The following is a 23,993-nucleotide window of genomic DNA, read 5'->3' as shown; positions in this document are numbered from 1 at the left end:
TTTTACATCGTGGCGACCAAAACAGAAGGCAGTATTCCAAGTGTGGCCTTACGAAGGCATTATAAAGCGGTATTCATTTGATTTTGATTCTATCCCTCTGTTTATGCAGCCTAGAACAGGGTTGGCTTTTTTGGCAGCTGCTGCACACGGCTGGCTCCTATTGAAATGGTTGTCAACTAGGACTCCAAGTTCCCTCTCACAGTTACTACCATTGAGCAAGGTACCACCTATACTGTACCTGTGCAGTTTGTTTGAGATTTTTTTTCCCCATTCTGTCTTTTTAATTTCAAGAGCCAAACCTCTCTAGAATACAATAACAGAGTTGGAAGGGACCTTGGAGGTCTTCTAGTCCAACCCCATGCTCAGGCAGGAGACCCTACACCACTTCAGAGAAATGGTTATCCAACATCTTCTTAAAGACTTCCAGTGTTGGAGCATTCACAACTTCTGGAGGCAAGCGGTTCCGCTGATTAATTGTTCTCACTGTCAGGAAATCTCTCCTTAGTTCTAAGTTGCTTCTCTCCTTGATTAGTTTCCTCCCATTGCTTCTTGTTCTGCCCTCAGACGCTTTGGAGAATAGCTTGACTCCCTCTTCTTTGTGGCAGCCCCTGAGTTATTGGAACTCTTCTATCATGTCTCCCTTGGTCCTTCTTTTCATTAAACTAGACATTCCCAGTTCCTGCAACCGTTCTTCATATGTTTTAGCCTCCAGTCCCCTAATCATCTTTGTTGCTCTTCTCTGCACTCTTTCTAGAGTCTCCACATCTAGACTAGGAGACAAAATCTTTTCTGCATAAATATATATATATATATATTTCAAATGCCAGGCTCAAAAGGGATGGTGGGTTCATCCCTTACCTTCCTTAAAGAAGGAACCAAAGACAAAATGGTTGCAAGGTCATTTACCTGTAAATTAACTGGAAAGAAAAATCATCTTCTTTTCTTTTTTTTTGTACTTTCAGCTGTTATTCAGAAGGTAGAAAGAGACTTCGTTTCCTGATCTTTATGTTCCTGCTGATTTTGGCTTTCGTCTTATAAAACCTTCATTTCTCTTTCTGATTTTTCCTGGTTATCTGGTTTTCTTTTTCTTTTTTTTATGGCTTGCCCCCGTTCGAACCTTTGCTGCTGCCAAGCATTTAAAGCAGAATACAGTGCTTGCTTTGTGTGCAAAGGCCATCGGTTCAATCATTACCTTTTCCGGATAGGACTAGAAAAAAAAGTGTGCCAGTTCCAACTTTCCCAAATAGGGCTGGGCAGAGATGCGTCAGAAACGGCAACGTTGATTTATTGATCGCAAGCGCATTCGTGTGGCCTGTGTTGGAAACATCCTACATATCATTTTTCCAGGATAATTGCAACATTTGATAATTGCAGCCAATTAGATGTGCATCCACCTGTGCTCCACATCATATTTTGCTTTGAAATCTACCGTATTTTTTGGAGTATAAGATGCACCTTCCCCCCCCTAAAAGAGCGTGGAAATGTTGGTGTGTCTTATACACCAGTGCATCTTATAGTCTGAAAAATACGATATCTTGTATCCTCACCAGATGCTGTGGATGGCTCTCAAGTCAGAGGGAATTCTGGCTCATCTGGAAATCAGCAGTGTGTACAGATAGTCCTCGATTTATGACCACAATTGAACCCAGCATTTCTGTTGCTAAGCAAAAGAGTTAGTTATTAAGTGAATGTTCCCCATTCATTATGACCTTTCCCGTCGCGGTTGTTAAGTGGATCACTTCAACTGTTCAGTTAGTGACACGGTTGTTAAGTGAACCTGGCTTCCCCATTCGCTTCGCTTGTCGGAAGGTCGCAAAAGGGGATCACGTGACACCGGGACACTGCAACCATCGTAACTATGAGCCAGTTGCCAAGTGCCTGGATTTTGATCACGTGATCACGGGGGAATGCTACAATGGTCATACTTGTGAAAACTGGTCGCAAGTCACTTTTTTCAGTGCTGTTGTAACTTTGAAAGAAAACAAATGGTTGTAAGATGAGGACTATCTGTATAGGAATATGTAAGGACCATTCTATTAATAGTGCTTTGGAGGGTTTTATTTTATTTATCGACTAGTGCTAATAACTAGGCGTTGTCCAGGTATTTATTTATAGGGGGAAAATGTCCAGACCAAACACAGTTTCTAATGTTGGAACTTCCTCCATTACCAGAGGGAGCTCCCTTGCGGAGTACTGGGAAGCCATTACCATCGCAACTCCGCTGTGCTGTACAGTAGAAGCCATCTTACAGCAGTACAGTAGAAGCCATTTTACAGCAGTACAGTAGAAGCCATTTTAAGGCACAACAGGGTGTATCTTAACAGAACACACATCCCGAGGGGTGTTAGGGGTGTCTTACCCCCACAGTATTTGTTTCCAAAGAGTAAGTTATCTGTGTACCAAGTTTGGTTGAAATTGTTCAAGGCGTTCCAGAGTTATGCTGGAACATACACACACACAGGCATTTATATATGGGATGGGATGGGATGGGATGGGATGGGATGGGATGGGATGGGATGGGATGGGATGGGATGGGATGGATGGATGGATAGATAGATAGATAGATAGATAGATAGATAGATAGATAGATAGATAGATAGATAGATAGATAGATAGATGATAGATAGATGATAGATAGACAGACAGACAGACAGATTTTATTATTTTTATAAATAACTCCAGGCAGTGAACATATTCAATGCACCTTCCTCCTTTTCAAATGAAGTTCAGTCATTCATTGCCGATCAAATACGAAAAGATTTTTTGAATGTAAAAATCGTTGATATATTATTAGCAAGGATATCAAACACATGTTTCCTTTTTGGATGGACAAATGGCAACAGGTGGGTGGCGAACAAACTTAATTTAATAAATAAAATAAATGTTCTGTTCCTAAATCGGTCTTTCTGAGCAGTGTTTTTCAGTAGGTTCTGTCTTTGAATTCAGCTCTCCACCATCCAGCATCTAAAAATATTACAAATTCTGTAAATAACATTTGTTACTTGCGAATAACAGATACCGGATAGTAGCTGGGAATATCCAAACTCCTTGTCTGAGTTTTTATTACACGACACAAGTTTAAATATATTTAAGAGTTCTGTGCTAAAGGGGGAAAAAAACACCACTACGGAAAGATACTTTATTTAAATTTAGTTTTTGTGTGTGTGACTTGTTTTAAGTCTAATTGTTGTGGCCGGCCAGTGGCCAGCAGAGCTGGCAGCAGATTCAGACAGTGGGGGTGGTGGTGGTGGTTGGGGAGGAACATGGGCCAGTCCTGGAGTCTGGGGAAGGCTCTGATGAGGGCTCTGTGTTGGAGGCAAAGAGGGGGCCAGGGCCGTATGCCAGTTATCAGCTGCCTTCAGAGTCATACATCAGTGAGGCAGAAGAACAGCTGGAGCCTGTTCCCAGTGTGCGCATGCACAGAGTTGCCAGACGAAGGGAACACTAAAGAACAGGGGTCAGCTTGGGAGTAAGGCCACAGGTGGACGATGAATGGCCCCTCCCAGAGGAAATAAAAGAGGAGCAAAAGGGGAGTGGAGTTTGCAGGAGACAATTAGTTCTCTTAATTGGCTCTTGACTCTCCAAGATTCCTTGCCAAGTTTTGCAGATATCGGCCTGGCAGCTCTCCAAGCCAGATAAGGTCTGTGGACCGTAAATCCTCCCTGGAAAGACTTTGCTGGATGGGAATGAGCAGAATTCACAGGAAATTAATAAAAGGGGCTTTTTGTCGGGACAAGGAGTTTGCTTCATGCTCTTGGGAAGCCTCGGTCAGAACACCGATGTCTAGGACACAGCATTTGTAATCAGAAACTTATTGACCCCATAAAATGTGTACTTCATTGGCAAATACAGTTTGTGCTCTAAAGATTAGAATGCGCAACACTTTTGGCGAGGAATGTTGATGTGCAGATGTCATGTTCTATGAAAGTTGGGAAAGAACTCAGAAATGGAAGGTTCTGTTATTGTTGGAAAGTTGACAGCCATTCTTTTTTTAAACGCTGCCATGGAACAAATTTGTGAAAATATTAGACAAGCTTTGCGTGTCACATAAGATGATAAAACGGTGTTGACTTCCTGACTCATGATCTTGAATGGCGCTCTTTATGTGTTTTATTTCCCCCCCCTTGGCAATTTATGATTCTATACGTTTATTAAACAACAATTCAAAAGAGTGGTGCGGTGACCTGGAGGTGAAACTCTTGCCTCACAATCAGGAGGCTGTGAGTTCGATTCTAGGTAGAGGCAGATATTTCTCTCTCTCTCTGGGTACCAATCAGAATATATCTGCTGAACAAAACTCCGCGTTGGCAACAGGAAGGGCATCCGGGCAGTAAACATTCAGCTCCATTCAGTTGCCCAGACTCCACCCCACTAGGGATTATAGGGTCGTTAAAAGGAGATGATGATTACATGACAGTTCAAACTTACAATGGCACTGGAAAAAGGGACTTACATCCCGTTCTCACACTTATGACCGGTCACTTGATCAAAACTTTGGGTGCTTGGCAACTGGCATGTATTTAGGATGATTGCCACATCTCAGGGTGCTGGAATTGCCATTTGCAATCCTCCCTAGGGAGCTTCTGGCAAGCCAAGTCAATAGGAGCAGCCAGTTTTGCTTAATGACTGTCTGGTTCATTTAACAACTCTAGTGATCCTCTTAATAGCGGTAGAAAAAGAGGTTGCAAAATGGAGCACACTTTGCTTAATAACTGCCCCGCAACAACAAACGTTTAGCTCAGTTTGGTCGTAAGTCAAGAGCTAACCTCATCTCTGTTCGTTTGGGATCTGTAGCCTTTGTTTCAAAATTATTTTTCAATAAAATACTTTAAAAATAATCAGATACCCAGGAAGCATGTGTAGAAAATTTGAACGTTATGTCCTTCCTCTGTTATGAAGACTTTGCAGGTTTTTTTAACTCTGTTTTTCCCCCCCTTTTATCTCTCACTTAGTTTATTCCCATGCCTGTCCTGTATGGTGTGTTCCTCTACATGGGTGTTGCGTCCCTCAACGGTGTGCAGGTAAGTGTCAACCTTCACAGCCCAGCTCTTTTTGACAAGGACAGTAGATATTCCAGAAACCCAAGCTGGAAAAGGGGAGAACATTCATTCACACCGTCTTTCTTCTACAAACAGGGGTGTCAAACTCGAGGCCCATAGGGTGGATCCGGTCCACGGGGTGCTTAGATCTGGCCCGCGCGGTTGCCCTGGAAACAGCGAAAGATTGGCCCGCGGTGCCTCTGCCAATGAAAACGGAGCTCTCCTTCCCGAGCTCCGATTTCACTGGCAGAGGGGATGCAGGAGGCCGTCGTAGCTCAAAGCGGAGATTGAGAGCCCGGTTTCATTGGCAGAGCGTGCGGGCTGCCACAAGCGCCCCTGGCGTGAGTGATGTCAAGCTGGCTGCGCCCTGATGCAGCCCTCAATGAAATCGAGTTCGACACCCCTCTTCCCTTCCCTTCCCCATCCATTTACTTCCTCCCCTCTCCTCTCCTCATTGTGGGCCTGTGAGTCAGCATACAGAAACTCAAGTCTACAAATAATTATTGGACCCAGCTTAAGTCTCCTGTGATTGTTTGAAGCTTATCATCAGTGCCTTGTTGATTTTTGATCATTGATTCTCCAGTTTCTGGAGAAAGCATGAAAGGAGTCACACGGTGTTTTCTTCCCCCTTGCCTACACCAGTGTTACGTATTTGTTTTCGCAGTTTTAAAAAAACCCAACATATTAAAAAGCACGATAGTCCTGCCCTCTGCAGAAACGCTCAGATTTCATCCTTGGAACATTGAATGCAAAGGTTGCCCTGCTGACATGATGAATCTTACCTGTAGCTTTAGATAAGGTTTGCAAGAGACACGCCCTGGTCTTTTAGTAAATACCCACCAAGTTCCTTGTGAAACAAATGCATGGGAAAGTAGATAATAAACTTATTTAGTGTGGACTTTCTCAGATCGAGTTCATTTCCTGGTGAGTTCAGGGCTACGGCCAGGCGGTTCTCTTGTCAACAGCTGTACTATCGGAGGGATCGGCCACACTCTTGGTACAATTTTTACACATTCCGCGCTGGAGCAGATCAAACCCGGTTTTAGGGATCCAAGATCAACACCAGCCTCGATAAGCATTAACAGACATAGCTGTATAGCACCGTGATGGCAAACCTATGGCACCCGTGCCACAGGTGGCACACAGAAACCCTCTCTGCGGGCACACAAGCCATTGCCCCAGCTCAGCTCCACTGCGCATTTGTGTGCGCGCCTCCCACTGGCTAGCTGATTTTCGGGTCTCTGCCGCGCATGCACAATGGGGCTTGAGGGCGGTCGAGCGCGGGAGGAGCGTGGGGAGTGCTGTGCCCCCCCCCATGGCCCATTTTTGCCCCAGGAGGCAGCAGGGAGGCCTACTAGGCTCAAAATGGGGCATGTGTGTTTGGGGAGGGCAGCACTGTTAATGCCCATGGTCCGTTTTTGCTCGCAGGAGGCTGCAAGGAGGCCTATTAAGCCCAAAATGGATGTAGAGGTGCGGTGGCCCCCTCCCCCGCAGCCCGTTTTTGGTCCCTGGAGGCTGCAGGGAGGTCTCTTAGGCCCAAAATGGGGGATGCGTTGCACACACACCCCTCATGACCCGTTTTTGGTCCCAGGTGGCTGCAGCGAGGCCTACTAGGCCCAAAAAGGGTGTGTGGGAACGGTGCCCCCTGCGGCCCGTTTTTGGTCCCTGGAGGCCTGCTAGGCCCAAAAAGGGGGGGGGGACGGTGCCCCCCCTGCGGCCCGTTTTTGGTCCCAGGTGGCTGCAGTGAGGCTTACTAGGCCGAAAAAGGGGCACGGGAGGACACACCGCGCGCCCCTCCGCAGCCCGTTTTTGCTCCCAGGAGGCTGTAGAAAAGCCTACTAGGCCCAAAAGGGGTGTGTGTGTGCAGTTGTCGTCCCCCCAATGGCCCATTTTTGGTCCCAGGAGCCTGCAGGGAGGCAGATGGAAGGGGATCCCTTGACTTCCAGAGCTAAACCTTCCCCCTTGCTCTTTCTCCGCACCGTGATGGCGCCTTTGAACGCCCCTTTCTCCTCCTTAGTTCATGGACCGCCTGAAGCTGCTCCTGATGCCTCTGAAGCACCAGCCGGACTTTATCTACCTGCGACACGTCCCCCTCCGCCGAGTCCACCTCTTCACCTTCCTCCAAGTCTTGTGCTTGGCTCTCCTTTGGATCCTGAAGTCCACAGTTGCTGCTATCATCTTCCCAGTCATGGTAGGTCGACATTTTCACACCTGCGGCATCCTTTTGGAGGTATCAGATGTTGTGTCTTGCCGTTATACTACCCAATATATTGACAGAAAAAAAGGGACGCGGTGGCTCAGTGGCTAAGAGGCTGAGCTTGTCGATCAGAAAGGTCGGCAGTTCGGCGGTTCGAATCCCTAGCGCCGCGTAACGGAGCGAGCTCCCGTGACTTGTCCCAGCTTCTGCCAGCCTAGCAGTTCGAAAGCACGTAAAAATGCAAGTAGAAAAATAAGAACCACCTTTGGTGGGAAAGAAACAGCGTTCCGTGCGCCTTTGGCACTTAGTCATGCCGGCCACATGACAACAGAGACGTCTTTGGACAGCTCTGGCTCTTCGGCTTTGAAACGGAGATGAGCACCGTCCCCTAGAGTCAGGAACGACTAGCACATATGTGCGAGGGGAACCTTTACTTTTTATATTAACAGGAACCGGTAATTTTCTTTCAACTTTAGAATTAAAATCCATTAAGGATAACCTGGAAAATCTAAGCTTGTTTGAGGCCTAGAATCAATCTCCCGGAATTTTGTTTACAGTGCTCCTCTCTTTCATGGGGTTCTAACGTCAATTTTGGTTATCTTGAACCTTAATGGCCTTCATATTCTAACTCTTCATAGCAAAATTTGACTTTCTTCTAAATCTTCTAGGATCACAACCAGGGGTGGGATTCAGCCAATTCACACAACCACGGGCGCTCAACAGCGGCCCTTAGTGTGGAAAACGGTCATAAGTCACATTTTTTTCAGCGCCGTTGTAACTCTGGACGGTCGCTAAGCGAGCTGTTGCAAGTCGAGGACTACCCGTGGAATCTTAAAAACGATTGAGGTGACAAATAACCTCCATGCCAATGAGGGAATGTTGAATTCTGTCTTGACAGATCCTCGCCCTCGTGGCGGTCAGAAGGGGGATGGATTATTTCTTCTCCCAGCATGACCTCAGCTTCCTTGATGACGTCATTCCAGAAAAAGACAAGAAGAAGAAAGAAGATGAAAAGAAGAAGAAGAAGAAGAAGGGCAGCCTGGACAGTGACAATGATGACGTAAGCATGTTTGCTCTTTTAAAACAAAAGATGGCACCTTTACTCTGGTTCCACCACAAATGCGCGAACGCCAAAAGCGCGCCTGACTAAACCGCGGTGACAAAACCGCGCTGACAAAACCGCACCGACGAATGAGCGCTGAAGCGCGCCGACAACAGCGTGCCGACAGAAACGCGCTGTAACCTAACCCTAAACCGAACCCTAAACCGAACCCTAAACCGAACCCTAAACCTTACCTTAACTTAAATCACGCTTCTGTCGGCGCACTGTTGTTGGCGTGCTGTTGTCGGCGCGCTTTTGACATTGCAGTTTTAGCGCCGCGGTTTTGTCGACGCGCTTTTGACGTTCGTGCTTTTGTCGGGCCACGCTTTACCCTGACTAACTTGCAAGGGCGAGAAAGACCAAGGATCATGGTTGTCCCAAAGGTTCTTTTTTCAAGAGACAACTGGACTTTCTTGTTTTTTTCTTTTCTTTGAAGATGTTTCGCTTCTCATCCCAGAAGCTTCTTCAGCTCTGACAGGATGGTGGGGAATGGAAGGATTTATATCCCTTGCAGACAGCTGGTCCTTTGCATCCTTTTAGAGAGTCGTTGAGGCCACTGGGAGGTTTATCTCTGTCCTCAGGGTCTCCTGAGTAGTGCAAATGGCTGTGGAACCTTCTTGGAACTGCTGAAGGGGTTCCTGTAGTCTGCAATTTGTCTGGAAATCCATTCATACTCTTGCATCCATCGAGGGTGTTCATCCAGAGGTGGGTTGCTCCCATTTCAGCCCGGATCAGGCGAACCGGTAGTGGCAGCAGCGGGAGGATCCAGCCACCCGCCCGGGCGTTTCTGCACATGGTAGTCAAAAAGATGGAAACCCGCCACTGTGTTCATCCCAAAGTGCACAGCTAAATGTCTATGTAGATTCTCAAGTCATCCAACTCATGGGTGTCCCAAAAGTGCTTTTTCAAGAGGCAAACTCGACTTCCTTATTTTTCTTTTCTTTTCCTTGAAGATATTTTGCTTCTCATTCAAGAAGCTTCTTCAGCTCTGCCAGGATGGTGGGGAATGGAAGGATTTATACTCCTTGCAGACAGCAGGTCCTTTGCATCCTTTTAGAGGGTCCTTGAGGCCACTTGGGGGTTTATCTCTGTCCTCAGGGTCTCCTGAATAATGCAAATGGATTGCAGGAGATTTTCCACCCGAGTCCCTTCACTGTTGAAAACGGGCACAGGTTGTTGGGTGATGGGCCTAGGTTCTCGGCATCTTAAACTCTAAATCCTTCCATTCCCCACCACCCAGTCTTTTCTGGTCCTTAACTCTGGTCTGAAGCAAGGAAATGAGAATAAATGACGCCAAAAAAAAATAGGAACACAAACATTTTTTTTAAAAAAATGCTGTGCCCCATTTTTGTTACAGTCTGACTCTCCGTTCACGGAAGATGTACCCAGTATTAAAATCCCGATGGACATCATGGAGCAGCAACCTTTCCTGAATGATGGGAAGCCTGCCGAGAGTGAGTAGCACTGATTTTTTTTGCACGCCTCCATCTGTCGTAATTCCAAAACTGAGCAGACATAGATGGACAGACATTCTCCTAAGTCTGCATCCCCATAAAAATCGTGATGGCTGATGGGTGGGGTGTTAGGGGGGAGGGGGGGAGGGGGGATATATAGTATGTGTTAGATTTTATAGTAACGCGATTGCACTTGTATACTGTTGCTCTTTAATTTCACTGTAAAAACAGGACAAGCTGAATATATTAATAGATAGTAGAAATACACCGAAGGGAGGAGTAGAGGGCTAGAAGAAAGAGGGGTAGAGAGGGTGGTAGAGAGGACGGGAGGGAGGGTGAGAAGGAAGGGACTGGGAGAGAGGAGTGATAGAGGGGGAGGGGAAGTAGAGTAGAGGGGAATGTTGGAGGGAAGAAGGAAAGTTGGAGGGGGGGCGAAAGAAAGGGTGTATGGAGGGTCGAAGTGGTACATTGGGTTTCTATTTTGGGGGGTATTGTTGACAAGAGGAATGGCTGTGTTTATTGTTTAATGTTATATGGCCCCGGTTATGCACAGTATATATGTGACTGTACGAAATGAAAATGGAAAATAAAAACACATTTAAACACAAAAAATCGTGATGGCAAACCTGTGGCCCAAAATGGCACACGGAGCCGTGTCAACAACAACAACATATTGACTTAAAACCTGAACTATTCCTGTTAGGGATTTTACCAGAAACTTACAGTAAAGAAAATGTCTATTTGATTATACCCATGTTATAACGGCAGCTAGGATTGTATTCGAGCAAAATTGGAGAAATGGAGAGATTCCCACAGAGGAGAAGGTGATTAGGAAAATATTGGAATGTGCAGAAATGAACAGATTGACGCTGGCAATTAAAGAGAATTTAACTGCAATTAAAGAGAATTTAACTGCAATTAAAGAGAATTTAACTGCAATTAAGGAGAATTATTACATTACACGGGAATCGTTTTATCGATGGTTAGAGAATCAATATAAGAATTAGAAGTAAAAGTTGATGCGTAAGATATAGAAAATGTACCAATGGGGTCAACATAATAAGAGTTAAATAAATCAAGAAGAGGATTGTTACAGTATTAGACATTTAAGGTGTAGTTGTTAAGCCAGGAATAGATCAAATAATGAATATGAGAGTAAACTTTTAGTTGTTATTGCACAAAATATTTGTATCCGGATGACACATGGTTTAATGGAAGATAGATTGTTTATACTAAAATAAAATAAAAACTTATTTTTTTTAAAAAAGGAGCCATGTTACCTGGCACATGCTACATCGCCTGTTCCGTCCGGGTTTCTGGCATGCATGCATGAGCAACAAGCAGCTGGCTTTCCTATGTACGGCAGGGCCAGAAACTGGAAGAGCTGCTCTTCTGTTTTCTGGTCTGGGCATGTGCACCGGCCAGCTCAATGTTGCGTGCGCATGCGCGCCAAAAACCGGAAGACTAGATTTCAGGCGTGCGTGCCCCCTTGGCACCTCCTCTTCTGGGTTGCAGGCCAGATGAGCACATGCATGCATGCTCCCTTTTCGGCTCTTGGTGCTGAAAAGGTTTGTCATCACTGCCATAAAACTTTCATGGATTATTATTTTGTTAATCTTGTTCAGTAGAAGTTGTTTTTCTCCTTCCTTCCTTCCTTCCTTCCTTCCTTCCTTCCTTCCTTCCTTCCTTCCTTCCTTCCTTCCTTCCTTCCTCCTCCTCCTCTTCTTTCTTTCTTTCTTTCTTTCTTTCTTTCTTTCTTTCTTTCTTTCTTTCTTTCTTTCTTTCTTTCTTTCTTTCTTTCTTTCTTTCTTCTTTCTTTCTTTCTTTCTTTCTTTCTTTCTTTCTTTCCCTGCACCCGACCTGTGGAATTTTCTTGACTTTCAAAGAATGTATTTGCTTTGAAGCACTTAGACATATTGTGACCTTTAGGCTCTTCTCTTTCCCTCCCTCCCTCCCTGAGATTCTGGCTTTCGTTGCTTTGAGGCAGCTGCTAATGGAGCAGATTCTAGGGCTGCCTCTCACTGCAATTCTCTTTTAAGCTTCCCAAATCACCCAGCCTGTGTCTAGCCCAGGATTTAGAGATATTCTGGATCTGCAGGCTTTCTTTTTCCCTGGAGTTTTCTCCTCCTGCTGTCTAATCTTCTCTTTGTGGCGTATAGAAAACATGTTTGCAAAGAGGATCACTGATTATTTAGAAAATGACTTGATAATGGCATATTAATATAGCTGATTAAGGCCTCTTTCTCTGGGCCCTTTGGAAGGGTGTTTCAGCCCCAGATTATCTTATCCCTTTCTCCCTCCCTCCCTTCCTTCCCTTTTCTCTTTCTCTCCCTCTCTTTCTTTCTTACCCTTTTTTCTTCCTCCCTTCCCCTTCCTTCATTGCCACCTCTCCTTTTCCTTCCTTCCTTCTTTCTTTCTCTCTTACTCTGTTTTCTCCCTCCCTCCCTCCCCCTCTCTTTTTCTTCCTCCTTCCCTCCCTTCTTTTTTATTTCTCTCTCTTTCTTACTCTTTTTTCTTCCTTCTCCCTCCCTCTCTTTCTCTCCTTCCTTCTTTCTTTCTTTCTTCCTTCCTTCCTCTTTCTTTTTTCCTTTCTTTCTTCCCTCCCTCCCTCTTTCCTTTCTTTTTTCTTTCTCTCTATTTCTTTCTTACTCTTTTTTCCTTCCTCCTTCCTTCCTCCTTTCTTTCTTTCTTTCTTTCTTCCTTCCTTCCTTCCTTTCTTACCCTTTTTTCTTCCATCCTTCCCCTTCCTTCATTTCCACCTCTCCTTTTCCTTCCTTCCTTCTTTCTTTCTCTCTTACTCTGTTTTCTTCCTCCCTTCTCCTTCCTCCCTCCCCCCTCTCTTTTTCTTCCTCCTTCTCTCCCTTCTTTTTTCTTTCTCTCTCTCTTTCTTACTCTTTTTTCTTTCTTCCTTCTGCCTCCCTCTCTTTCTCTCTTTCCTTCCTTCCTTCCTTTCTCCCCTCCTTCCTTCCTTTCTTTTTTCTTTCTTTCTCTCTCTATTTCTTTCTTACTCTTTTTCCTTCCTCCCTCCCTCTTTCTTTCTTTCTTTCTTTCTTTCTCTCTCTCTCTTTCTTTCTTTCTTACTCTTTCCTCCCTCCCTCCCCCTTTCTTTCTTCCTTCCTTCCTTCCTTCCTTCCTTCCTTCCTTCCTTCCTTTTTCTTTCTTTCTTTCTTTCTTTCTTTCTTTCTTTCTTTCTTTCTTTCTTTCTTTCTTTCTTTCTTTCTCCCTTGCTGCTTTCATTTTCCGAGACTATCTTAGAGATCTGTTGCAGAGGGTGCTTGCAAAGTGTGTGAAAAAGATGGCAGCCATAAGGCACATACAAAGAGAGTTCTTGACTGCCAACTTGTTGTTTTCATTCTGGGAAATAGTATTTTTGTTAAATATGAGGGCTGGCCCTTTGGGTTCAAGCCTGTCACCCTTCTTCTGATTAAAATCCTACTTCAAAATTTAAAAAGTCCAGTAGGGCAGGAAGTGTGTAAAGGAAGGAAGTGAGGTGCCACGCATAGTCTGTATATAAAGAGCTGTTTAACTAACATGCCATAGCTGGTTTATTTTGAGAGTGTTCTTAGCTTCTGTTTAAAGTATTTTAGGAATTAATAACCAGACCAGAAAAGCAAGAAAAGGTTTTATTTCATGTGAGTTTCTTCATACAGAAAAGAAGGATTGGACTTTCTAAGTAAGATGTTTTATTTTTTTCCAATAACACAGAAGAAAAGCCAACATTCCTTGAACGCCATACATCATGCTGATCAAATTCCTCACTTCCATTCCTACATGCCAAGGTAAGCCTCTTTGTGTGTTTCCAAATTTTATACACACACAAACATACACACACACACACACACACACACATGCCCCTAATGAAAACACCAGGACACCTGTTTCAAATGCCTTTCATCCAGAATGTTGCCTTCAATAAATTAGGCATAAACTTCACGGAATTTCTCACCGGCTTAAAATTTCTCATGGGATTTATTGGATTTGACAGGCAGCCCCCTCGACCTCTACGACCGCAATAGAGCTCAGAATTTCCGTGGCTAAGCGAGACAGTTGTTAAGCGAGCTTGCCTTTCTTGCCACGAATGTTAAGTGAATCGCAGCAGTTGTTAAAGTTAGTAGCACAGTTGTCCAGTGAATCTGGCTTTGCTATTGACACTATTTTTTTATTTTTTTTGGTATGAAATGTATGATACTCAGGTATCACACTGCGTGACCCGCACAACAAAAGCGCGCCGAAAAAACCTAAAACCGCGACGTCATCAATACGGCGACAACAGCACGCCGACAGAAGCGCGATTTAAGTTTAAGGTAAGGGTTAGGGTTAGGGTTAGGATTAGGGTAGGTTTACAGCGCGCTTCTGTCGGCGTGCTGTTGTTGGCGCGCTTCAGCGCTCATTCGTCGGCGCGGTTTAGAACTCGCGGTTTTGCCACCGCAGTTTAGTCGGGCACGCTTTTGATGAGCGCGCTTTTGTCGGTGAACCATCACGCTGATGTGTAAAAAATTAAAACATTAAAAAAACTTTTTAAAAAAAGATGAGAAGCGAAACGTCTTAAACAAAACAAAACCCACGGAAGTCCAGTTGAAACTCCTGAAAAAGCACGGCTCCCTTACGTGACTTCCAGAGGCTCCAGAGTCTCATCCCCTCCTCACATGATCTCCCCAGCCTCCAAAAACCTCCCAAGAACAAGGTGGGCTTTCAAGACGAGCTGACAGATGTTGGCCAACGCTGGCGGCTTCACCCCAAAAACTCACGGCAACGTTTCCTTTGACACATGTGTCCTTAAGCTGACCATCCCTGGCTAAGTTCCCCCTTTCCTGGGAGCGTTACAATCTCTGAAATGGTAATTGTTGTGATTTCATCTTTCTAGGCCTCCGCAAAATCCTGATGGAAGTTGTGCCTCAGATTAGAATAGCACTCAGCTCTGAAGACCATGCCTACTTTCGGAATAGCAAGGGAACAGAACACCCTGTCACAACTGCATCTTCGTCCTTTCTTGCAGGAGTCTCCCCCACAACAAAAAAAAAACTGGCCCCTTTAAGACTGGTGGACTTCAACTCCCAGAATTCCGACTGGGGGAATTCTGGGATTGGGGTCCACAAGTCTTGGAAGTGTCTGGGTTTGGGGTAGATTATGCCTGCTTTATTGGAACTGGATGTCCTTTGTCTTCTTCTCTAGTCGAATGTTCAGTTGCTCTTATCCATCTAGATCGAAAGAAAACTCAAAATGTATCCCTCTTCCTTTAGATTTTATTCTATTTCCTCGCTTCAGCCCATTTGTGTGTGTTTTCTTTTGTCGCAAACTGTTTTCTCTTCCCTTTCATTTCTGACCAATATTTTTTTTTCCTGCCTTTTCAATTGGTGCGCCTCCTCTGTTGCTTTGCAGAAGAAGGTGCAAAAGTATTAAGGATATATATATATATTATTATTGCACCGTGGTTTCTTGTCAGCAAAGCGGATTGTTATTTTTTTTTTTTTTTTGCGATGCGAATCAATGTTTCTCATCCTTCTGCTCCTTTGGGGCATTTGTCGATATTAAGGTTTTGATTTTAGTTTTTTCTTTCTTTCTCTCTCTCTCCTCCTTCCCTCCCTTCCCACTCCCCTCTCTCTCTCTTTCAGCAGAACAAAACTGACTTTCAGGCAAATTCCCGATAACTCTCGATTCCTGCAAAAAATGCTGCTATCTTAACATGGTCTTAATGTCACCTCTGCTACTGTATTTCGGTGCAAAGCAGTCGAAAAGGTGCTAACCCACACAGATGCATCCCACCCACCCCCCTTTCCCGGCATTATGATGTGACATTTGTATAACCTGCTCCTATGCAACTTTTATTCTGTAACGCTGAAATGGATTCTTAAGCTGTCGGCTGTGTTGACAAAGTGTTATCCGTTTTAAATTAGAGGGGGGGGGCTGATCTAACATTTTTGTGGGGTGGGGTGGGGTGGGGTGAGAATGATCGATTTTTAAACATTTTTTTTTAAAAAAAACAGTGTAAAAAAATGACTTTTCTTTTTTCCTGCAGCAGGAAATATAGTTTTGAGTAGTTCTACCTCTCGTTTCTAGATTTGGGCTTTTTTTTTTTCTTTACAATAAAAATAAAGAAAATGTTTTAATAATAGTAGTAATAATAATAATAATAATTGTATAATATATAATGTGATTTTTACAAAAAGAACAAAAAACACACACCAAAAAATACAAGCTCAAGGGTATATACCTGTGTTTTTTTTCCAAATTTGGCTACCTTAAGAGGCGTGGATGTCAATTCCCAGAATTCCATGCAGGCTGGGGAATTCTGGGATTTGAAGTCCCCACGTCGTAAAGTGGCCCAAATTTGCAAAAGAGGGCTGTATAGCATCGAACTTAAAATCAGCTGTATCAATACTTTTTTTTAATCGTCTTTCTTTTCTTTCCATTTCTTCTTTCCTTTTAACAATCTAAATCAGGGGCGTGAAACTCGATTTCATTGGAGGCTGCATCAGGGTCGTGTTGGACTTTTTGGGGGGGGGATGGGCGTGGCCAGCTTGACGTCACTCGTGTTAGGGGCGCCTGTAGTGGCCCGAGCACTCTGCCAGTGAAAATGGGCTCCTGACCTCCATTTTCCCTCTACTGCTATGACAGAAGTAGAATGAAACAAGTAATCAGAAACTGGTTTAATGGCCGTCAGGAATAAAAAGGTGTCAGACTAGAATCCAAACAAAAACCCTTTGGGCAGGGCTAACTCCTGTGGAGGCATCAGAGGTGGCATTCAGGCGGGTTGCACCAGTTCGCCTGAAGCGGTAGTGGAAAATCGCAGGCAGGCCTACCCGGAAACCGCGTGCCGAGCAAAGCACATGCGTGGAAGGCCGGGCGCATGTGCAGAAGGGGCGTGTGTACCCACAAAAAGTGTGCGCGTGAAGCAAACCGGCGGTAACAAAATGTGAAACCCACCGCTGGGGGGACATCTTAGTAGGTGAGTTTCCAGATACTTCGGCTGAGGTCACAAACCGTGGCTTGGGAGCGGGGGGGGGGGTTGATTTGGCCTCCGCAAATTGTGAGAATCCAGCGATTGTAAGTTGTAAAATGGTCTACGCCACTTTACGTTTCGTGCTGTGTCCATGGGTGTAAATAAGTGAGCCGCTTACGGCTTGTGGTTTAGTCCAATCACGGTTAAGTGAATAATGGCTTAGTAGGAATGTGGTGATAACAACCCACAAATACTTATGAATTTGGAGCTTTGAAGTAGGACCTTTCGGCACAAGGAACAATATTAGGAAGAAAAGATGGTCTTGGCATAGGAAAAAAAAATCCTGGCAATATTAGGGAAAAAAGTTGGCATTGACAATATTAGGGAAGAAATTCTTATTTTTTTTACCGATTCAGCAGAATTTAGGATTTTATCAATTCAGCTTATTGTCACTGCCGGCGAATTGGTATTTGAGTCAATGCACAATTGCTACGTTGCTGGATTTCTAATGTGTGGGAGAGCAAATATAGGTAGCCCTTAACTTAGAACCCCAAGTGGACTGTGGAAAATCCATAGTTCCGTGGCATGGTCGTTAAATGAGACTTCATGTGACAAATCACCACCACCCCCGATTTCAGTGCCTTGTTTGCTAAAGTCATTAAGCGAGACACCACGTGATCCTACCTTGCAACCTCCCCCTGCTGGCTTCTCCGTGGACTTTAGCCTTCCTGGAAAGTTGCAATTGATGGCTGTGTGAACACGGGACATGGCAGCCATCATAAATGAGCAATCATGCGCTTAGCTAATGCTCACATTGTGATCACGTGACTGTGTGTGTGTGGGGGGGGGCACTGGCACGGTCATAAGTCCAAAAGACCAGTCGCAAACTACTCTAACTCTGAACAGTCGCTAAACAAAATGGTCGCAAGTCAAGGACTACCATACTTTTCTCATCTGGCTATACCTCTCCCTCCCGCTGCCACAATAAACCTTGAGAAACACAAAAGGAAGTGTAGACTTTTGATACGAGCAGTGATCTTTTTCAGCAGTCCTATAAAAGCAATGTACATTTGCAAATATCCCCGAATACAGGGGTGGGATTCGACCGGTTTGGACCGGTTCGAGAGAACCGGTTGCTCCGACTGTCAGCTGGGAGCGAACTGTGGTTCACTCTGACTTTGAAGTGGGCCCTCCCACCCGCCCCTGCGCTGTACTTACCTATATTTCCTCTTCCGAAGCCCAGCTGATCGGCGGGGTAGAGTGGATTGCCGCGCCTCAGCTTCCTTTCCTCCCCGGCGGGAATGCGGCAGGTGAATTTTCTGTAAACTGTCCGCGAGCGTAATCACCGAGCCGGTTGTTAACCGGTAGGATCCCACCCCTGCCCGAATATGCCAAATTATCGGTTGATTCCTACAGATAAGTCCTCAGTCTTCCTCTGCTGAATGATACGAGATGTACTTGAATTCCCTTCGGTAACTAATGCTCATTGAGCGAAACTACTTTTTTGTTGTTGCTGTTGTTGCTGTTGCTGTTGTTTTTGCACTGAGCCTGGCATTATGACAGCGAGACGAATAAAAATCCCTCATTGGGTTCTTCTTACTGTTTAAATTTGGGGAAAGGAAAGAGAGAGCCACAGAGGTGCTTCGTTGGACAAGTTGCAGGTACTAGGAACACTTAGCTGCACAATTTATTTATTCATTTTGTGTTTAAATGGCTGCCCCTGGGGGCGCATTGACCTTGCACTTAAAATGGGTCTTTTTTTGAGGCCGGCTGAACCAGCACAACATCACAAAAATGCCGTTGGAACTTCAAACGGCGGCTAAATGAACTGTTGCAAGTTGGGAACCCCCTGTCGTAGAATGAGGCCCTAATTCAAATGATCCAGGTGAACACGCGCAATGCCTTTCACCATAGAGAGGGCGGGAATTGAACGGCCTCGTTCTGCATCAACAGAGGTAGAGCGACGCCACTCAATTCCTGCCCTCTCTATGGTAAAAGACGTGATTGTGTCTCTACCATTTTCGGGTGCTGTAACAACCTCCGTGAACCGCAAGGAAGGGAAGGAGGCAGAGAAGGAAGAGGAGACTTGGACTTGAGGAGGTTAGAGCAGGAGTCGGCAACCTTAAAGATTCAAAGAGCCACAAAAGTCCTAACTGGAAGCCGCCCGTTCAATTCTGGAGCCGACCGGAAGTCCGGTTCCCCCACCATAGAGTCTCCTCCTAGCACGGCATCCTTTTTCCTCTACCTGTCCTATCCAAAAGCCCTATCAATTGTGGAGCCGACTGGTGATAGGGAGCCGCAGCAGAGGGATGAAAGAGCCACATGCGGCTCCAGAGCCACAGGTTGCTGACTCCTGAGTTAGAGCCTTAAGAAGGCATCCCGCTTAGCACAACTTCATAGCCAAACTCTACCAAGTAGCTCAGGGCTAACATGGAGCAAACCTTTAAAGAGCCAGAGATCATTTTTCGTCACAATGTGAAGCTCCTGATCGCCTATCTCTGTCCCTCCCTCCCTCCGTCTCTCTCTCTCTCTCTCTCTCTCTCTCTCTCTCTCTCTCTCTCTCTCTCTCTCTCTCTCTCTCTCTTCTTTCGCTCTCCTTTACAAAACGGCATAGATGTTGTTTCTGCAAATTGAAATGCACTTTCAGATAACTTTGTATTGTTGGGGGTAGTTGTTGTTATTTGTTATTGTTTGTTGACTTTAAAAACGATTTAAAATGATTTGCATTTGCTTTGGAGGACGTGACTGATGAGGGGGGAAAAAAGAAAAGAACGAAAAACACAGCCACTTTATTTAAAAATGAAGATTGAGACGATGGAACAAATAGGAAATACGGGGGGGAAGGAAACCCCCCCAAAGGACGCTATGGCTTCTGTCAATAATAATATAAGAACTAAAACCGTGAAATTCCATATTATATATAACATATGATTTTACACTTTTATGAGGCTTTCTATTGTGACTTTTATGGAATCAAGAAATGAAGAAGATGAGATATTTTAGCATTTCTATTTTTCAAAATTACATGTATACTGAAAAAAATAAAGTAATTTTATGCATATTTTCGGTCTGTGGCATTTTTGTGCATTGGGTGGCCATCTGATATAACTTGGATATGTGTCGAAAGATCAGATCGACATATGAAGGTCCAATTAAACGGATTGATTGCTACTCATATCTATGCACAGGACTATTGTCAAATAATAGCAACTGTTTGGAGTTTAATATGGTTAACAGCATTCCAAAATGTTAGTTCACTTGTGACTACATAGGGATTCTCGGCTAATCTCTCTTTTAACACCGCCCTCCACAGGTTCTGCTAGTCCTCCTTCCATACATGTTCCATGATGGAAAATGAGTTATTCGGACACATCAGCACACTGGTCCTTGCACACTCATTGTGTGTTCTCCAGTCTTGCAAGAGTCCTAAAGTTTCATTTTACACAGTTTCTAGTCCTCATGATTACCGAACTATTTGGTGGCATTTGATACGTTTATTGCACCAAAAAAAATAAAATAAAATCCACTGTAGAAAGGATGTATAATAAAATATAACTACAATGTATAGACAAATGTTAGAAGTTAAAAGGTTACGACTATGTATATTTAGTATTGTGTATAAAATATATTGACCTGGACAATACACTGGTTCGCTAAGCACTTATGGATGTTAAAGAAAAAATTGTAGAAAGGCAAGATGACAAAGTTTTTCAAAAGAAGACCACAATTGTTGGACAAATTTTGGAATCGTAAGATTTTTAAAGGTAAAGGTAAAAATTCCCCTCGCACTTATGTGCTAGTCGTTCCTGACTCTAGGGGGTGGTGCTCATCTCCATTTCAAAACCAAAGAGCCAGCACTGTCCAAAGATGTCTCCGTGGTCATGTGGCCGGCATGACTAAACGCCGAAGGCGCACCGAACACTTATTACCTTCCCACCAAAGGGGGTCCCTATTTTTTCTACTTGCATTTTTACCTCCTTTCGAACTGCTAGGTTGGCAGAAGCTGGGACAAGTAACGGGAGCTCACTCCGTCATGCGGCGCTAGGGATTCGAACCGCCGAACTGCCGACCTTTCTGATGAACAAGCTCAGCGTCTTAGCCACTGAGTCACCACATCCCTATGTCAGGAGCATTTTTAAAGGCACCCAAAAGTTGTTAGAATAGGTTGTTCACGGGGGCTTATAGCAGAAATTAATATGTTTGAATTCTCCCTGGAGCGTCTGCAGATTCATACGAGCTTTGCAAAAGTCTGCATGACGGGGAGATGAATAATTGCGGGACGATGCAGAGGGATGCAAATAAATGCAATTATATCATATTGTGTGATTATGCAAACGATGTACATGAAGTCAGTCATCCGGATTGTTTTGGCAGCCTTTGGTGGCATTTTCACAATGCTTCTCCCGTGAGCGCCCCCAAGGTGCCCAGGGAACCAATCCGGTGCCCTTGCCAAGATCTCTGCGCTGTACTCAACGCTCATTTTTCTTTCTAAAAAATGCCCCTGGGCTTTTCCTGTAAATAAAACTGGTGACAAAGCTAGCGCTTCACAGTATGCAGCCTTCTCGCTGAATGTCTGTTAAATGACAATAAAAGAAGTCACACGAAAATCAGGTTGAAGCTAAATCAAGATTGGGCTAGATTTTACAACTCCAAACTTAGTTAAGCAACACACCCTACTGGCCAACAAGTATACTGCACCTACATCACCAAAGTCTTGCAACGCACGCTAGAGGCCAACATGTGTACTGCGCCTACATCGCCAAAGTCTTGCAACGCACCCTAGTGGCCAACAAGTACACTGCACCTACCTCACTAAAGTCTTGCAACGGACCTTAGAGGCCAACAAGTGTACTGTGACTACATTGCCAAAGTCAAGCAAGGCCGACAAGTGAACTGTGGCCGCATCTTCAAAGTCTTGCAATGCACCCCAGTGGCCAATAAGTGAACTGCGGCTACATCTTCAATGTCTTGCAACGCACCCCAGTGGCTGACAAGTGTACTGCGCCTACATCTTCAAAGTCTTGCAACACACCCTAGTGGCCGACAAGTGAACTGCACCTGCATCTTCAAAGTCTTGCAATGCGCCCTAGTGGCCAAAAAGGGAATTGAACTCAAAGAATTCGTAACACATTCAAGAAACACCACATACATTCATTCTAATCGGGGCTGGACCTCAACAGTGAGGTCAACAGCCCCAGGCCTGCCGGAACAGCCAGGTTTTTACAGCTTTCCTGAAGGCCATGAGAGTGGGGGCCCACCAGCAGACACTGTCTGGCTGACTGCATCTGAAGGAGGCCCAATCTGTGGGATCTTACTGGCCGCTAGGAGGTATGTGGCGGTAGGCGGTCTCGCAGATACGCTGGCCCTAAGCCATGTAGGGCTTTAAAGTAATAACCAACACCTTGAATTGCATCCAGAGACCAATTGGTAGCCAGTGCAGCTCGCAGAGGACAGGTGTAACGTGGGGGTACCTCGGTGCACCCAATATCGCTCGCGCGGCTGCATTCTGGACTAGCTGCAGTCTCCGAATGCTTTTCAAGGGTAGCCCCATGTAGAGCGCGTTGCAATAGAAGGCCAGGGTCCCCAGGAAGCAAAAAACATGTTCCGAACCACGGACCGATTACGAGACACAAGGGAGAAAGCCTTTGTGTCTGTACACAAAACACAAATCTCCAACTCCGCCCGGAACAATTCAGATGTGCGACCATCAACCACAAACAAAGACCCATCCTGTCCATTCTACGAGTCTTCCCACCCTTTGAGGGAGTTTGGAAAGAAACCCCCTAGAGGAAAGGAAAGCTCTAATTAAGGAGTACAGAATCTGCTATATACATTTCCCACAAGGCAGTTCTGCCTTCATTTCCCATAAGGTAGAGTTACATTCCCACGAGGTAGTTTCTTAAAGGAGACAGCTCTTAATTCCTATAATTAGCTATATACTATTGGGACAGCACGCTTCCTCTAACCAACTTTCATCACCAGCCTGGCTTGGAGGCCCTGTAACTTCAAGGGCCTTTTTCCTGTGGGGTATAAAGGTTCTGACGTCACCCTCCTGACCTTTTGAGAAAATTATCCTTCTCGTCTCCTGCCGCTCAGGCAATGGCTGTTGATTGAGGTGCTCCAGGGCATGCTGAGATACAGTGCTGAGTTTCATTCGGGTGTCAAATTTTCACATTTTAACCACGGGAGAAATAATTATGTGGACAGGCACTGCTGAGCATCGCTGAGCTGGAGGTCAATTTCATTCAAGAGCTCTCCCTGGAGCTAGTATTATCTCCTCAAGAAGCTTATATTTGGGTCTGCAAAGTGATTTTTTTTAGGTGGGGGACTTTAGCCATGGTGTCTCCGAATCCATGACTACAAAAAGAAACGCATACAGAAACTTGAATTGGCAAGTGAACCTGGAGGATAGGGGTGTCCCACCTTGAGAACTTTAAGACCTTCAACCCCCAAAATTCTGCAATAAGGGTGTCCAACCTTGAGAACTTTAAGACCTATGGATTTCAACTCCCAGAATATTGCAATAAGGGTGTCCAACCTTGAGAACTTTAAGATCTATGGATTTCAACTCCCAGAATTCTGCAATAAGGGTTTCCAACCTTGAGAACTTTAAGACCTATGGATTTCAACTCCCAGAATTCTGCAATAAGGGTTTCCAACCTTGAGAACTTTAAGACCTATGGAATTCAACTCCCAGAATTCTAAAATAGGGGTGTTCAACCTTGAGAACTTTAAGACCTATGGACCTCAACTCCCAGAATTCTGCAATAAGGGTGTCCGACCTTGAGAACTTTAAGACCTATGGATTTCAACTCCCAGAATTCTGCAATAAGGGTGTCCAACCTTGAGAACTTTAAGACCTCTGGATTTCAACTCCCAGAATTCTGCAATAAGGGTTTTCGACCTTGAGAATTTTAAGACCTATGGATTTCAACTCCCAGAATTCTGCAATAAGGGTGTCCGACCTTGAGAACTTTAAGACCTATGGATTTCAACTCCCAGAATTCTGCAATAAGGGTTTTTGACCTTGAGAACTTTAAGACCTATGGATTTCAACTCCCAGAATTCTGCAATAAGGGTTTTCGACCTTGAGAACTTTAAGACCTGTGGACCTCAACTCCCAGAATTCTGCAATAAGGGTTTTCGACCTTGAGAACTTTAAGACCTATGGATTTCAACTCCCAGAATTCTGCAATAAGGGTTTTCGACCTTGAGAACTTTAAGACCTCTGGATTTCAACTCCCAGAATTCTGCAATAAGG

General features: G+C 44.7%; 1 protein-coding gene across 1 annotated transcript in view; it reads left to right on the top strand.

Annotated features, from left to right (window-relative positions):
• SLC4A4 (solute carrier family 4 member 4) overlaps nucleotides 1-14,789 on the top strand; it is a gene marked incomplete in the record, with an annotated part of 161,559 nt that extends 146,770 nt beyond the window's left edge. The window contains 6 exon segments of the mRNA XM_087723961.1: nucleotides 4,953-5,021; nucleotides 7,057-7,230; nucleotides 8,135-8,296; nucleotides 9,696-9,792; nucleotides 13,498-13,571; nucleotides 14,657-14,789. Coding sequence (XP_087580087.1) covers nucleotides 4,953-5,021; nucleotides 7,057-7,230; nucleotides 8,135-8,296; nucleotides 9,696-9,792; nucleotides 13,498-13,538 — 543 coding nt within the window.
• Between the last annotated feature and the right edge of the window lie 9,204 nt (nucleotides 14,790-23,993).

Source organism: Thamnophis sirtalis, unplaced genomic scaffold, assembly GCF_051295495.1.
Source record: "Thamnophis sirtalis isolate CommonGarterSnake01/CBP01778 unplaced genomic scaffold, rThaSir2_p1.2 scaffold_10, whole genome shotgun sequence".
Classification (NCBI taxonomy): domain Eukaryota; kingdom Metazoa; phylum Chordata; class Lepidosauria; order Squamata; family Natricidae; genus Thamnophis; species Thamnophis sirtalis.
Note: the sequence above shows the minus strand (reverse complement) of the source record. Positions and strands in the feature narration are given on the sequence as shown.